This window comes from Camellia sinensis, chromosome 4 (genome assembly GCF_055761805.1).
Source record: "Camellia sinensis isolate YWXY chromosome 4, ASM5576180v1, whole genome shotgun sequence".
Taxonomy (NCBI): Eukaryota; Viridiplantae; Streptophyta; class Magnoliopsida; order Ericales; family Theaceae; genus Camellia; species Camellia sinensis.
This window is the reverse complement of record NC_138964.1, coordinates 29,735,651-29,753,919: the sequence shown is the minus strand read 5'-3', so window position 1 is coordinate 29,753,919 and position 18,269 is coordinate 29,735,651. Positions and strand designations below refer to the sequence as shown.

At 36.0% G+C, this 18,269-nt stretch overlaps 1 protein-coding gene across 1 annotated transcript; it reads right to left on the bottom strand.

Annotated features, from left to right (window-relative positions):
- Positions 1–296: 296 nt before the first annotated feature.
- On the bottom strand, positions 297–1,040 carry LOC145823661 (uncharacterized). The gene has a single exon (XM_082923159.1). It carries the CDS (start codon positions 1,038–1,040, stop codon positions 297–299), a length of 744 nt encoding a protein of 247 aa, XP_082779285.1.
- Between the last annotated feature and the right edge of the window lie 17,229 nt (positions 1,041–18,269).

Here is an 18,269-nt window from a genome sequence, read left to right as displayed (position 1 = left end):
GCGAAAGGGGGTGCTCATAGCTGACCTTCCCCGATCGTACCCAAGCTCCCGAGCCGAGACAACTCCGGTGATGACGGACATGTGGCCTTCGGCACCGAGTCAGGGTTTCCTAAATTCTCCCATAAAAAAATATTTAGGTGGCGACTCTGTATCTGGCAAAGCAGTCCATGTTTGGCACTACTTTTTCAAAAATCTGTTTCTCAAAACGATTTGCCAGATTTGGACTCTTTGGTTCAGATTAAGAACCGTGACACAAATCGAGTCCGAACTGTAGCACGAGGCCTGCGCGGGCGCTGTTACAACGTCAGATAAGTTACTTCGCGAATTGCCCCAGCTTCCAATAGTCTGTCTACTTCGTGGACAACAGCCAAAGCATGCTCCGTAGTCGACTGTCGACTTTTCTGCATAATCGGTTTAACCTTTGGATCAACGTTTAAACGGTGTTGGGCTACGCTCGGATCTACCCCCGACATCTCATACGGCGTCCAGGAAAATACGTCGATGTTGCTGAGTAAGAAGGAAACCAGCTCTTGTCTTTCAGTTGCATTCAAGGAGGTGCCAATCATGAAGAACTTGTCGGGGTCCCCTTTGATTCCAACCTGATTGAGGTTTTTGGTTGCCTTATCACTAGGGGTTTTTTCCACGTCCTCGAGGACTTCGCGAACCGGGACTTCAATCGAGTTTACTTCAAGTTCCTTCGGCTTCTTTGCCAAAGCAATAATGTAGCATGCCTTTGCCGACTTTTGAGAACCCCAAATTTGCTCGATGCCATGTTGTGTTGGAAAACGGAGTAACTGATGGTAGGTACTTGGTATGGCTTGCATTGTGTGCAACCATGTTCTTCCCATGATGAGATTATATAGTGATGGAAGTTTGACGACTAAAAACTCCACATCGATTGATTTGGTGCCTGCGAGGACTGATAACGTGATCTTGCCCAAAGGATACTCAGGGTTGGCATTGAAGCCGAACAGGAGATAATTGGTCCGTAACAAGTTTGAATCGGCGAAGCCGAGTTTAATAAATGTCTTGTAATACATTATCTCCGAGGTGCTTCCCTGATCGATCAGAATGCATTTGTACGCGTAACTCTACGACAAGGGCATCGTCATGAGGGAGTGTTACCCCTTCAAGATTGGCGTCATCGAAGCTAATTTTGTTAGTTGCATGAGACCGTTTGGTTGGTGTATACGGCCTGGATGGGCAGAGTTATAGCTAGATCGTATGTACCTGAGTTGGCGGTGGTAGACTATGTATCATGTGAATCACACTAAGTAGAGGTGAATTCGGCCTTAAAGCTACCATGTTCGGTGGATTGGTCTTACGGACATGTTGTGCCAGTCGGCCGTCTTGCACCAACTCCTCCAGGTGGTCCTTCAGTGCATAACAACTGTCAGTGTTGTGGCCATGTTCCTTGTGATATTCACACCACCTATCCCTCCGTCTAGTATCAGGGGGTCCAATCATTTTGAACGGCCACTTGAAGAACGACAGATGCTGAACTTTGGGTAGGATCTTACTAATCGGCTCTGCCAACTCCGTATACTTCTTGTCCGATCGTTTGGTGCGCTTGCTATCCACTTGATACTGTTCGTTCGAACGGTGCGAAAACTGCTCGCTTGTTCTTGTCTCGTTTAACCCAACTCCGAGGTTCAGGGCTTCTTGGTGGTACGACGCTTATCTGCTGAACCAGACCAGGATACATTATTGGTCACTTGTGTTGCTCTATATATGAGCCTCTATTAGGGAAATAAAATTAGAAATATGAACTCATTTTTATTAATAATTAAAAATAAGAAATAATTTGGAGGCTAAGATTTTCCACAGACAAAATGAGAATGGTCAAGAAGTACACTTGTTGGTTTGTGAATTGTGTTCTCCTTGTCAACCCATTATGAAATTGAATACGTAACACTGCAACTGATAAGGCTGAATAAAAACCAGGTTTGAGAATTGTTACGAAAGAAGAAAAGTGTGTCATCTTATGTGTGTAGGCTTGATAATATCCCCTATTTCTTTGATATCGAAGGCTTTATGTAGAGTGTTGGAAGCTTTCGCCATTGAAGAAGCCTTGATGATAGCTAGGGCTTAGAATTTCAAAGATTATGGTAAAAAGCAATGCACTGCAAGTAGTGAATTGAATTGTTGAATGATAAGGTGATCGTGTTCTTTGAGATTGAACTGCTGATTGGGGACTTACCTTCAATTGAAGACTTCCTTTGATGAATGTCATTTTTCAAAAATTCGATTTTCCCTCTCAATCCAAGTTTTTGCCAAAGTACAAGAGGCATATGATTTGTTGATATAATCAACAAGATTTGTTAGCTAATTTTGCGCCCAAGCCATGTTAAACATGTCCTAATGATGAATGAAATATCTCATCATTTGATCACATAATAATAATACATGATATATTATTGTTTTGTGTAACTAAAACAAATATCATCTATGTTTTGAAATGGAATTTGGATTTCAATTATTTTTCCAATTTATTGGTTAATTTTTTGTCTCATGATAAAGGCATCTGTTGGAAAATTGGTTTTTTATAGGCTTATTTTGGGCCAACTTTGAGTCCAAAATTGAGTGGGGTCCACACGTTTTTTGAGGTGGGTATGAAGAGGTGGCATGTTCCTCACCGCATGGTAAGTCACACGGTGAAGACAGTTTGTCAAAACCATTTATTCGTGAATGAGAACTTGACGTCGTTTTCGAATTTGTTGGAATGGACATTTAAAGAATTAAATGTGGGTTTCCTTGAAATGGGTTGTCCCACATTGAAACTTTAAGAGAGCTTTTGTGAGTATATAAGCTCCAAGTGTACAACCTTAGGTTGGGCACCAAGAGACGTCCTAAGTTTGTGAAAGGGAGGAGTTATGGACAAAGTGGGCCTTAGCCCAAACCACCACACACACGTGCACGTTGCAGCGGCCAGCCCAGTCGAACCGTGTTGGGCACGAGTGTTGGTCGGGTCGATTCTAGTATTAATGTTTTGGACAAAATTTTATTTAAATTTTTCCAAAAAAATTCTTGCGAGAATTTAATTCAAATTTGAATTTAAGATTTCTATCCATTTCCAGTCTGAAATTCAAACAGATTAAACTGTGCAAAAGTGTTTGCACCCGGACAGTTATAAAATTGCCTAGACAAATTCAAATCTGTCCAGCAGTTACCAACAGATCTGTTTGAATTTCAAACAGTATCTGTCCAGTTTGAATTTGCATTTGTTCACTTCTAATATGTACCTATTCGGGTCTGTTCTTTTGCCTATAAATAGAGGCCATTTCTGCAATCTTTTGCATCCAAAAACAAGCTGAAATTTTCATTTTGCTGTCCAAATTTTGTTCCTTTGCATAAATTCTATCCATATTAGTTTTTAGGAAATTTAAAGAGAGTGTAGAACGCAAGGTTTTGTTCGCCGTACAAATTGTTTTGTCACACCCCAAATCCGGGCATGACCGGCCGTGGCCCACAGGGACTTAGCCCAAGGCACACGTAAGCCTAAACACGAATCTAATCACATTGAACAACTAAACAATAGTCCAATAATAAATAACCAAAACTCAATCCAGACATGTCACAATTATAAACGGCAAAATCAACCGCAATAAAAAACCATCCAAACTTATGGGATATAAACAACCCACATATCAAAAATAATCCTAAATGAACTTCGATAAGAATAAATATAAATATGCACAAACTTGATATAACACTCTAAACTAAAAGAATGCCCTAGAGGTTCATGCAATGGAGTCCCCGTTACGCCATGAGTCCACTCTAAGTCCTTCTAACACCTGGAAATGGTAAACAACTAAGTCAGCTGATAGCTCAGTGAGTAGCAACATGGATAGTAAATACAGTTTTGAAAACAGGGTTCAATTCCAAAATAAGATATATATATCACAGAAACTAGATTGGCATACAGTTTGGTAAATACAATTTGTTTCAAAAAGAAGGTTCCACAGTTCAACATTTAAAATACTCATGTCTCGCAAGAACATGATAAACGACATTTTCCACTTAAAACAGATTATAACATGAACACCAGTAATTTTCTGGGTACCAAGAAAAACAAATAATCTGCCACACAGTTCTCAAGGCTATAAGCTCCATTGGATCCAATACCGAACTAAGAGTCATCCTCAGGGTGGCACCTGGGCCTTTTCTCAAAGACGATCCGATTGAAGGTCACCTAGTTGTTTTTAAAGGTCTTTTCCTTACAATCGTTGAGCACTAGAGTCATCACGGCCCAACCCGGATCTGTTCCCTAGTGGCCAGAGTCACCACACACAGTGGAATAATTTCCCTGGACTAAATACACACATGGTCCCAATAATCAATACACATCAGTTTTCGCAAAACATGGTGGTTCATCATTATAAATATGAGGCCAAAACAAATAGTTTACAGCATGCCAAGTTCACACATGTTTCAGAAATAATTTGATCCAATTGATAATATAATAATTTATCAAAACAGTTTAGTCATGAAACAACAATTTAATTTTCCAACAGTTCAGGATAGGGGAACATTTATAAAAATACGTAGCATGAAACTACTCACCTGAAAACTAAATAATATAATCCTCGTATAGAGTGTAAAAGTCCAACTCGTGCCCTGAACCAAGTATAAAAACTACACGTCACAACTAATTTAAAAATACTAAAAAAAATAGGAACTAAGTAACCTCAAACTAAAGCGCACTAACAAGGCTCAACCCAACTCACCGTTACTCTTAAATATTACCTAAGTTCATGTTCTTCAAGGTTTAAAATCACCCAAGACATGGGTTCCGGTTGAAACTTAATTAAATGTGACTTTGAGATAAAACAGAGTTTTAAACAAATTTTCCCAATCTATTCGCTAACTTTGAAAATTACAAAACCCACTCCACGCTATTCGAAAAATTCCAAAAACCTCCAGATATCAACTAATATATCCTAAGTTTCAAACCCAATTGGTTTCACTTGATTTTCTTATCAAAATAATTATCTACAATTTATTATATCCAAACAGGTTGTTTTCTGCAGCACTTTAAAGAAATTGACGGTTCTCTTAATATACACGAGCAATCAATGCAAGGCCAAAAACGTACGAAACCAGACTCGTAACCGGTTCTAATGACACTAATTTGATAATTTTTGGATTTATACCCAAAGAGAACAACACTCCCGAATTTACTCTTTCGGACTGGTTTCCTGGACAGATTTGGATACCTCAATTTATATGAATTTTGACTCCCAAAAATTATGAAAAAATTCAGATATGCAATTCAATATGTAATTGATCTATTGTAAAAAGTTTAAAATAAAATTTATCCGTTTGATATGGTTTCTTGATTTTTAAAATTTGCGATTATGTGCAGAATTTTTGGACTAAAAAGATTCACACCGATTCTTTATACATAAATTTAACTCCTTAGATTTCTTAACAGTATACATATATACAAAATACATAAATTTACAACCTCTCCATCAATGAACTAAACAATAATAGAGTAAGAATAAAGAATAAAAACAAAGAAAAGAAGAAAGATGAAGACCTACCACACCCAAAAATTACTCCTTGTTTGCAATCCCTCTTTTTTTTTTTTCTTCTTCTTCTTTTCTCTCAACTTCTTTCTCCCCCGTGGCTGCTGTGGCTGCTGCTATAGAATGTATTAGGAACGTAGGGTTTTTCTTTTCTTTTCTTTGTTATACATAACATAAATGACTCTAGACAAAAATGTCCTTTGTTTTATTTTATTTTATTTTATCTCTCCATTAATTTAAATAAAATACAACTGCTATTAGATCAAAATATGCTTACTAATTTGACATTTAATTTAATTAATTTATTTATTTTTTAAAATAATAAATCTTGCCTTTAAATTGAAGACTTTCACCATAAATTTATTTTAGGTTTTAAAATTAATTAAAAGACCCTCCAAATATTTAATTTGCACTTTAAGATTCACCATCAAAATATTTGAGATTGTAATATTATTATTGTTATTATTTAATTATTTACTTAATTTTTATATTTGGGTTCTCACATTCTCCCCCACTAAAAAAAAGTTTCGTCCTCGAAACTAACCTGAATAAATCATGAGAATAGATGTGGGTACTTCTCGCGCATCTCGTCCTCGCATTCCCAAGTCGCCTCTTCAACTAGATGATTACACCACAGTACCTTAAGCAATTTAATGACCTTTGTACGCAACATTTTCTCTTTTGAATCCAAAATCTGAACAGGCATCTCCTCATACGAAAAATCCTCTCTAACCTGAAGTGGGTCATAATCTATCACATGCGACGAACTATGCACATATTTCCTCAGCATAGACACGTGAAACACATTATGCACTCTTGCCAACTTAGGGGGTAGAGCAACACGGTACGCAACCTCACCAACCTTCTCCAATACCTCAAATGGACCAATGTATCTAGGACTCAACTTTGCTTTCTTTCCAAACCTGATCACTCCTTTCCATGGTGATACTTTCAAGAATACCATATCCCCCACATGAAACTCTAAGTCTCTCCTACGATGATCAACATAACTTTTTTGTCTACTCTAAGCTGTCAATAATCTCTCTCTGATGGTGATAATTTTCTGTGTAGCATCCTCCACCAAATCAGGTCCCAACATTTGCCTTTCACCAACCTCATACCAACACAAAGGAGACCTACACTTCCTTCCATACAAAGCCTCATAAGGGGCTACTCCCAAACTAGAATGATAACTATTATTATATGCAAACTCCATAAGCGGCAAATAATCATCCCAATTACCTCTCCACTCCAAAGCACAAGCCCTCAACATATCCTCAAGGGTTTGAATAGTCCTCTCCGATTGCCCATCTATCGGAGGGTGATAAGCTAAACTAAAATTTAACCGAGTACCCATAGCTGATTGTAACGCACCCCAAAACTTAGACACAAAACGAGGGTCCCGATCTGACACTATTGACACTAGTGCCCCATGCAATCTAACAATCTCCTTCACATACAACTATGGAAAACGAGCTAGAGAATAGGTCATCCGTACTGTAATAAAATGTGATGACTTGGTTAATCTATCAACAACTACCCAAACTGCATCGTGATTACTACTAGTACGAGGTAATCCGCACACGAAGTCCATGGTAACATGATCCCACTTCCACTCCGGTATAGGCAAGGGTTGTAGTTTCCCCGCAGGTTTCTGATGTTCTACTTTAACCTGTTGACACACCAAACACTGAGCCACAAATTCTGCAATATCTCCCTTCATACCATTCCACCAAAAATATTCATGAAGATCCCGATACATCTTAGTGCTTCCAGGATGAATGTTGTAACTAGAACTATGTGCCTCCGTCATAATCTCCTTCCTCAAATCACCACTAGCAGGAACACAAATTCGGCTACGGAATCTAAGCAACCCATCATCACTAACCACAAAGTCTACGTGTTTACCCTCTGCCATCTCTCCTTTAATACGCTCACACTGGGGGTCAATCTCCTGTGCTAAACGAATCCGTTCTCTCAAGGTTGGATGAACTGTCAATTGACTACAATAAGCCCTATTACCAGCTCAATAGACAAAGCAACTATATCTCCAACTGCGACCTTCCTACTCAAGGCATCTGCAACCACATTTGCCTTCCCCGGATGGTATAAAATATTCACATCATAATCTTTTAGTAACTCAAGCCATATTCTTTGCCTCAAATTTAGTTCCTTCTATGTGAAAATATACTTCAAACTTTTATGATCAGTGTAAATCTCACATGACTCTCCATACAAATAATGCTGCCAGATCTTAAGAGCAAAAATCACTGCTGCTAACTCCAAGTCGTGCGTGGGATAGTTTCTCTCATGTATTTTCAACTATCGTGATGCATAAGCAATCACCTTCCCAAGCTGCATGAGCACACATCCTAAACCCTGTCGTGAAGCATCACTATAAATCACAAAACCACCTCCATCTGTAAGTAAGCCAAGGATTTGAGCTGATGTCAATCTCTGTTTAAACTCTTGGAAACTACGCTCACAATCATCATTCCACTCAAACTTTACCCCTTTCCTGGTGAGATTGGTAAGTGGCAAAGCAATACGGGAGAATCCTTCCACAAACCGTCTGTAGTACCCAGCAAGCCCTAGAAAGCTACGTACCTCCGTCACAGAAGTAGGTCGTGGCCAATCAACAATTGCTGTCACCTTTGTGCTATCCACAGATACCCCATTTTTACTCACTACATGACCCAAAAAGGATACACTGCTCAACCAGAATTCACACTTCTTAAATTTTACATACAGTCACTTCTCCCTAAGGATCTAAAATACTACCCTCAAATACTGCTCATGCTCCTCTTTACTCCTCGAATAAATTAGGATATCATCAATAAACACTACCACAAATTTTATCCAGTTGGGGTTTAAATACTCTGTTCATTAAATCCATGAATGTGGCTGGTGCATTTGTGAGACCAAAAGGTATCGCTAAGAACTCATAATGCTTTTAACGGGTTCTAAAAGCGGTCTTAGGAACATCCTTATCCCTTACTTTCAACTGGTGATAGCTTGACCTCAAGTCCGTCTTAGAGAATATCTAAGCTCCCTGCAATTGGTCAAATAGGTCATCAATACATGGCAAAGGACACCTATTTCTCATTGTGACTTTGTTCGGTTCCCCATAATCAATACACAATCTCATAGACCCATCATTCTTCTTCACAAATAACACAGGTGCTCCCCAAGGTGACATGCTAGGCCTAATAAAACCTTTGTCTAACAACTCCCATAACTGAGTTTGTAACTCCCTCAACTCCAACGGCGCCATTCTATAGGGCGCTTTAGAAATAAGCGTTGTGTCAGGGACCAAGTTAATGGAAAATTCTACCTCACGATCTAGAGGAAGTCTAGGTAGATCCTTTAGAAAAACATCAACACAATCACTCACTACAGGCAACTCCTCTAACTTCCATTATGGCAGTTCAATACTCACCACACAAGCTAAGTAACCATGATACCTTTTTCTCAACATTCGGTTAGCCTAGAGGGAAGAAGTAAAACAGATAGAAGACCCTTTCTTATCTCCCTAAAAGAAAAACTCAAGTTGTCCCAACATAGCAAAAACTACCATCTTTCTAAAACAATCAGCAGAGGTATGATGCTTGGTCAACCAATCCATCCCCGAAATCACATAAAAATCCTTCATCTCTAAAGAAATCAAATCTACTGGAAAAATTCTACCATCCATCTCTATCTCACAAGATCTACAATCATCCCCTAACACCACTGTTTCTCCCAATACTACTGTTCCACCTAATGGAGTAGACAAGGTAATACAAACATCAAAGGCTCACCAGGAATAGACAATCAGTGTAGATATCTAGGTGCCAACTCTTAACCTTCAAAATGAAATCAAGAACAATTCAACACAAGCTTAAACAAAACTAATTTAACCAAACACTACTAAGTACTATAGGGACTCGGACCTCGTCCAAATGATGAAATGCAAGTTATGTAACTTGATAAATCTATAGCTCTGATACCACAATTGTCACACCCCAAATCCGGGCATGACTGGCCGTGGCCCACAGGGACTTAGCCCAAGGCACACGTAAGCCTAAACACGAATCCAATCACATTGAACAACTGAACAATAGTCCAATAATAAATAACCAAAACTCAATGCAGACATGTCACAATTATAAACGGCAAAATCAACCGTAATCAAAAACCATCCAAACTTATGGGATATAAACAACCCACATATCAAAAATAATCCTAAATGAACTTCGATAAGAATAAATATAAATATGCACAAACTTGACATAACACTCTAAACTAAAGGAATGCCCTAGAGGTCCATGCAATTGAGTCCCCGCTACGCCATGAGTCCACTCTAAGTCCTTCTAACACCTGGAAATGGTAAACAACTAAGTCAGCTAATAGCTCAGTGAGTAGCAACATGGATAGTAAATACAGTTTTGAAAACAGGGTTCAATTCCAAAACAAGATATATATCACAGAAACTAGATTGGCATACAGTTTGGTAAATACAATCTGTTTCAAAAAGAAGGTTCCACAGTTCAACACTTAAAATACTCATGTCTCGCAAGAACATGATAAACGACATTTTCCACTTAAAACAGATTATAACATGAACACCAATAATTTTATGGGTACCAAGAAAAACAAATAATCTGTCACACAGTTCTCAAGGCTATAAGCCCCGTTGGATCCAATACCGAACTAAGAGTCATCCTCAGGGTGGCACCTGGGCCTTTTCTCAAAGACGATCCGATTGAAGGTCACCTAGTTATTTTTAAAGGTCTTTTCCTTACATTCGTTGAGCACTAGAGCCATCACGGCCCAACCCGGACCTGTTCCCTAGTGGCCAGAGTCACCACACACAGTGGAATAATTTCCCTGGACTAAATACACACATGGTCCCAATAATCAATACACATCAGTTTTCACAAAACATGGTGGTTCATCATTATAAACATGAGACCAAAACAAATAGTTTACAGCATGCCAAGTTCACACATGTTTCAGAAATAATTTGATCCAATTGATAATATAACAATTTATCAAAACAGTTTAGTCATGAAACAACAATTTAATTTTCCAACAGTTCAGGATAGGGGAACATTTATAAAAATACGTAGCATGAAACTACTCACCTGAAAACTAAATAATATAATCCTCGTATAGAGTGTAAAAGTCCAACTCGTGCCCTGAACCAAGTATAAAAACTACACGTCACAACTAATTTAAAAATACTAAAAAAAATAGGAACTAAGTAACCTCAAACTAAAGCGCACTAACACGGCTCAACCCAACTCACCGTTACTCTTAAATATTATCTAAGTTCATGTTCTTCAAGGTTTAAAATCACCCAAGACATGGGTTCCGGTTGAAACTTAATTAAATGTGACTTTGAGATAAAACAGAGTTTTAAACAAATTTTCCCAATCTATTCGCTAACTTTGAAAATTACAAAACCCACTCCACGCTATTCGAAAAATTCCAAAAACCTCCAGATATCAACTAATATATCCTAAGTTTCAAACCCAATTGGTTTCACTTGATTTTCTTGTCAAAATAATTATCTACAATTTATTATATCTAAACAGGTTGTTTTCTGCAGCACTTTAAAGAAATTGACGGTTCTCTTAATATACATGAGCAATCAATGCAAGGCCAAAAACATACAAAACCAGACTCGTAACCGGTTCTAATGACACTAATTTGATAATTTTTGGATTTATACCCAAAGAGAACAACACTCCCGAATTTACTGTTTCGGACTGGTTTCCTGGACAGATTTGGATACCTCAATTTATATGAATTTTGACTCCCAAAAATTATGAAAAAATTCATGTATGCAATTCAATATGTAATTGATCTACTGTAAAAATTTCAGAATAAAATTCATCCGTTTGATATGGTTTCTTGATTTTTAAAGTTTGCGATTATGTGCAGAATTTTTGGACTAAGATTCACACCGATTCTTTATAGATGAATTTAACTCCTTAGATTTCTTAACAGTATACATATATACAAAATACATAAATTTACAACCTCTCCATCAATGAACTAAACAATAATAGAGTAAGAATAAAGAATAAAAACAAAGAAAAGAAGAAAGATGAAGACCTACCACACCCAAAAATTACTCCTTGTTTGCAATCCCCCCCCCCCCTTTTTTTTTTCTTCTTTTCTCTCAACTTCTTTCTCCCCGTGGCTGCTGTGGCTGCTGCTATAGAATGTATTAGGAACCTAGGGTTTTTCTTTTCTTTTCTTTGTTATACATAACATAAATGACTCTAGACAAAAATGTCCTTTGTTTTATTTTATTTTATTTTATTTTATCTCTCCATTAATTTAAATAAAATACAACTGCTATTAGATCAAAATATGCTTACTAATTTGACACATAATTTAATTTATTTATTTATTTATTTATTTATTAAAATAATAAATCTTGCCTTTAAATTGAAGACTTTCACCATAAATTTATTTTAGGTTTTAAAATTAATTAAAAGACCCTCCAAATATTTAATTTGCACTTTAAGATTCACCATCAAAATATTTGAGATTGTAATATTATTATTGCTATTATTTAATTATTTACTTAATTTTTATATTTGGGTTCTCACATGTTTGGAGTGCTACTACAATTTGTGAATATGATTGTATCTTGGGAGATAGACGTCACTTAATCGTAATCACCGTAGCGGGGCGAATCTGTCTTAAGGACAGAATGTCACACACTCGACTTGATCTTGAAAATATTTATTTGGCTTGGTAAAATAAATTATGTAAGTGATTTATTTTTATTTATTTGATTTGGTTTCAATTTATTTATTGTACACAGAAGATTATTCCAACAATCTTAAGACAGATTCAAATTATTCTGTTTATATAATTTTTCGTTTATTTCATTTTCTCTTTCTTCTTACAGAAATTATTTTATGTGGTTTTACAAAATAATATTCTGGTTGAAAAATAAATAGTAGTAATATACTGTTTGACAGATAGTAGTAATATATTGTCTATTTTCTTTGACAACTAGTAATAATATACTGGTGTCATTAACAATTCAGAATATTTATTTGTGGAATTTTGTTAGAAATTAATTTTGATTTTCAGAAATTATTTCTGCGTGTTCATTAATTAAAATTTTGTTTCAGTATTTTAATTATTGAAGTGTTCGATAAATTTAATTTTCTGTGTGGAATTAATTTGGTTAAATAAAATTTTATTTTATTTCCAAATTAATTGAAAATAAAAGTTACAATTCTTGTTTCTTTTCTTTTTATAGAATTTAATTATGTGGTTATGGTTTAAATTTTCTGTGTCGTATAAAATTCTAATTATAATTTTGTTTTATAATTTAGAATTCATGGCTACTGAAATTGGTCAAACTAATGCTCAAACAAGTACGAGTATGGTGGCTGCAATTGCGCCAACCCCTCCTCCTATTATGACTGTGCCCGTTAATCACGGTGAGAAGCTAAAGAAGTTCTCTGGAATTGATTTTAAAAGATGGCAACAAAAATGTTGTTCTATCTTACAACTTCGAACCTGGCTCGTTTTCTCTGTGAGGATGCTCCTATTTTGAAAAAGGATGAAACTGACCGGCAAATGGTTGTTGCGGTCGATACCTAGAAACATGTTGATTTCCTTTGCCGAAACTACATCTTGAATGGATTTGACAACACATTATACAATGTCTACAGTCCTATCAAGATAGCAAAGGAACTTTGGGAGTCTTTAGAGAAAAAGTATAAAACAGAAGATGCTGGCTCAAAGAAATTTGTGGTTAGCGAATTCCTAGACTTTGTGATGGTTGATTTTAAGACTGTGATCAGTCAAGTTCAAGATCCCCAACTCATTCTGCATGACATTCACGCAAAAAGCATATCTCTTAGTGAATTCTTTTAAGTTGCAGCCTTAATTGAGAAATTACCACAAGACTGAAAGGAATTCAAGAACTACCTCAAACACAAGCGCAAAGAAATGTCTTTAGAAGAATTGATTGTGCGTTTCAGGATTAAGGAGGACAATCGCAAATCAGAGAAGCGGGCTGGTAAGCATCCAACGGAGTCTAAGGAAAATGTGGTGGAACATGCTCTAAAAGCAAAGAAACGAAAATTTTCTAGAGAAAGTGCTGCACAAAGCTCTAAATGAGGAGAAAATAAAAAGTACAAGTTTAATGGCAAATGTTACATTTGTGGCAAAGAGGGACATCGAGCCAAAGGTTGTCATAACAAGCGCAAAGGCAAAGGAAGAACAAGCAAGAAGCCTGCTCAAGCCCATATGACCAAAGTGGACAATATTTCCAAAGGTGTAGATGGCATAAATCTTTCTGCATTTGTTTCTGAGGCAAACCTTGTCAAAAATCCTAAAGAATGGTGGGTGGAAACTAGTGCTATTCACCACATCTGTGCTGACAAAAAGATGTTCACATCTTATTCAGTGGTGGACAATGGTGAACAACTTTTTATGAGCAACTCTTCGACTTCTAAAGTTGAAGGACAAGGAAAGATTATTTTGAAGATGACATCTGGAAAGAAACTCACTCTCAACAATGTGCTGCATGTACCGGACATTCGCAAGAACCTGGTTTCCGGATCTTTGTCGAGTACAAATGGGTTTAGGCTAGTTTTTGAAAGTGACAAGTTTGTACTTACCAAAAACAGGATGTATGTAGAAAAAGGTTACATGTCTGGTGGCCTTTTCAAAATGAATGTAATGACTGTTGTACCCTCTGGTATTAATAAAGATATATCTTCTTCTTACTTGCTTGAGTCTTCAAATTTATGGCATGGTAGACTTGGACATGTTAATTATGGATCTTTGCATAGATTAATTAATATAGAATGTTTACCTAAATTTGACATTGATTTAAATCATAAATGTGAAATTTGTGTTGAGGCAAAATTATCCAAAACTCCTTTTCATTCAATTGACAGAAGTACAAAACCACTTGAATTAACTCATAGTGACATTTGTGATTTTAAATTAATTCAAACTAGAGGTGAGAAAAAATATTTTATCACTTTCATAGATGACTATATTAGATATAGTTATGTTTATTTAATTCGAACTAAGGATGAAGCTTTAGAAACTTTCATTCAATACAAGAATGAAGTTGAAAATCAACTTGGTAAGAAAATTAAGAAACTTAGAAGTGATAGAGGTGGTGAATATGAATCACCTTTTGGTGAGTTTTGTAAGAAACATGGAATAATTCATCAAACCATTACGCAAAATAGAATTGCTGAAAGGAAAAATAGGACTTTAAAAGAAATGATGAATGCCATGTTAATAAGTTCTGAATTACCTCAGAACTTGTAAGGGGAAGCAATACTTTCTGCTAATTGTATTTTAAATAAAGGACCCCGAAAGAAAGTGAATCAAACACCTTATGAAATGTGACATGAAAGAGTATTATCCTACAAATACTTAAAAGTGTGGGGGTGTTTGGCTAAAGTGGTTATTCCTAGTCCTAAAAGGACTAAGATAGGTCCTAAAATAGTTGATTGCATTTTCATTGGTTATGCCAAGAATAGTAGTGCATATCGATTTTTGATCCATAAGTCAAAACATTCTGAAATGCATATAAATACTATTATTGAATCTCGGAATGCATCATTCTTTGAACATGTATTTCCAAATAAAACTGGACAAAAGACTAGTACTAATAAAAGATCTTTTGATGCCATTACTAGTCATGATCAAGAAAAAGATCAAGAACAAGAGCAAGAGATAGATTAAAATGAGGAAGAGGAACCTAGGCGTAGTAAACGTGCTAGAACCTCAAAATCTTTTGGTCCAGATTTTCTAACATTTTTGTTATAAAATGAGCCCTTAACTTTTAAAGAAGCTATTCCCAGTCTTGAGGCTCCTTTATGGAAAGAAGCTGTAAACAGTGAATTTGAATCCATCCTGCAAAATCACACTTGGGAATTGGTGGATTTGCCACCAGGTTGTAAACCTCTTGGGTACAAGTGGATTTTCAAAAAAAAAATAAAATGAAAGCGGATGGATTAATTGACAAATACAAGGCAAGACTCGTGGTCAAACGTTTTAGACTGAAAGAAGGTCTTGATTACTTTGACACATACTCACCGGTTACTAGAATAACATCCATTGGAATGCTAATGGCTATTGCATCGTTGTACAACCTAAAAATTCATCAAATGGATGTGAAAACCACTTTCTTAAATGGTGAGTTAGATGAAGAAATTTACATGGAACAACCAAAAGGATTTTCCGTTTCAGGAAAAGAAAAGAAAGTGTGTAAATTGGTTAAATCGTTATATGGTTTAAAACAAGCGTCAAAGCAATGGCATGAGAAATTTGACAAGACAATGATGTCAAATGGATTTAAAATTAATGAATGTGACAAATGTGTTTATATTAAAAAACACAGACAAATGTTATGTTATTGTATGTCTTTATGTAGATGATATGCTCATCATAGGTAATAATAATGATATAAGTAAAACTACCAAGAAAATGTTGAATAAACATTTTGACATGAAGGACATAGGCATTGCTGATGTAATACTTGGTATGAAAATTATCAAAACATCAGAAGGTTATGCTTTGTCACAATCTCATTATATTGAGAAAATACTTGACAAATTCAGCAAAAATGATGATCATCTTGTTGGAACACCTGTGGATGTTAATTTGTTTATTTCTAAGAATGCACAGGAAAGTATTTCTCAATTAGAGTATGCTCAAATTATTGGAAGCTTAATGTACTTGATGAAGTGCACTTGCCCGGATATAACTTATGCAGTTAGTAAATTAAGTAGATATATGAGTAATCCAGGAGTAGAACACTGGAAAGCAATTATAAGGGTTCTAAGATATCTCCGATTTACTTGTAACATTAGGCTAAATTATACTAGATATCCAGCAGTACTTGAAGGATACTGTGATGCAAACTGGATATCGGATACTAGAGACTCAAAATCCACCAGTGGATATGTCTTTACTCTTGGTGGGGCGGTTGTATCTTGGAAATCTTCCAAATAGACTTACATTGCTAGGTCTACTATGGAATCAGAATTCATAACTTTAGATAAAGCTAGGGAAGAAGCAAAATAGCTTCGCCACTTCCTTGAAGATATTCTAATATGACCAAAACCGGTGCCTGCTATATGCATATATTGTGATAGTCAATCAGCAATTGGTAGAGCACAAAGTCATATGTATAACGGTAAGTCACAACACATTCATTGTCGACATAACATCGTGAAACAACTACTCTCTAATGGTATTATTTCCATTGAATATGTGAAGTCTAAAGATAATATAGCAGATCCACTAACTAAAGGGTTAACAAGAGAGCTAGTTGAGAATTCATCGAGGGGAATGGGACTTAAGCCTATTAAATAAAAGTTACCACAACGGCAACCCAACCTAGTTGACTAGAGATCCCAAGATCTAGGTTCAAAGGGACAACTGAGTTGTGTATGACTCAGAAGGATCACTGGAGAGTTTAACTCCTACCCATTTCTATGATAAAATAGTGATGTCTGCAGCGTTTTAGGTTAATTAATACTTTTAATGATTCTTATATCTAGGTATACCTAGTGGAGTTTAGCAGGATACTCTTCATAACAATCACCTATATGGGTGTGAACTAGGCCGGTTCTTTGAGATTTGTGAAGGGCAATAATTATCTGGAGCACTCATGAAAGACCGGGTTGTTCAGGGCCAAAATGAACACAATAGTGAGAACTAAACTGTGTCTGGTAATATACTGTTTGAGTTCTATTGTCTTGGTTTACACAAACGGCTGAACAGTTCAAGACATCATGTTCACTAGTTACCTAGTAAATCCGATAGTATCTTACAAGGGAAGGTTCGAAGCCAAAAGCTACCTATCCTTTGCAGAATATTTCCAATTTCTATACTCTCTGTAATTAGATCATGTTGTTGCATTTTCTCTCTGTCACATTCCATCCATGTGGGGAATTCCTGGAAAATTGGCTTTTTATAGGCTTATTTTGGGGCAACTTTGAGCCCAAAATTGAGTGGGGTCCATATAGAGGTGGACGCGGATTGGTTGCGGCCACGGAACCTCTAATCCATCATCTGTCCACTAGATTGGCGGATTAGAGAAAATCAATCCGCATCCGTTTGCCAATCCGGCGGATGTGGATTGAGCGGATTGGCGGATTGATGCGAATCGGTTTGGCGGTTTAAAATTTTATAAATTTTCAACATAATTCCACTTGTGCACTTCTTAAAAAAATGAAAAAAAGAAAAAGAAAAAAAAAGTATTACACTCAATGACTTAAAAAAATATTACAATCACTGGATGCCTTATCCAAAGAAAGAAATTTTGAAAGTTTAGAATATTACAATCACTGCATGCCTCATTCACATATAACAAATACAGTATGTCTATAAAAACAATTCAAACCACCAAAACCATGAATAGAGCAGTAGTAAAGATTGTATGCCTTTGTATTATTACATCTATATCTGTTTTTCAAAACAAAAAATTTTTAAAATTAGATTTAAAAACAAAAAAATATAGATAAATAATACTTTTTTTTTTTCAATTCAAAAAATATATTCAAGTTGAAAGCTCTTTTTCAACAGAATATATTCAACATAATATTTAAACTCTTTTTTAATTGAAAACACAAATAGAATATCTAAACAAATTGAAAACATAAAGTCTAATAAATTACTCACTACAAGAAATTGCACTTTTGGCGACTACTTTTGGCGACAACGTCAATTTTTCATAGGCAAAAC

Excerpts from the sequence above, each read along its gene's own strand:
- LOC145823661 (XM_082923159.1), bottom strand. The coding sequence starts at position 1,040 with ATGTATTACAAGACATTTATTAAACTCGGCTTCGCCGATTCAAACTTG.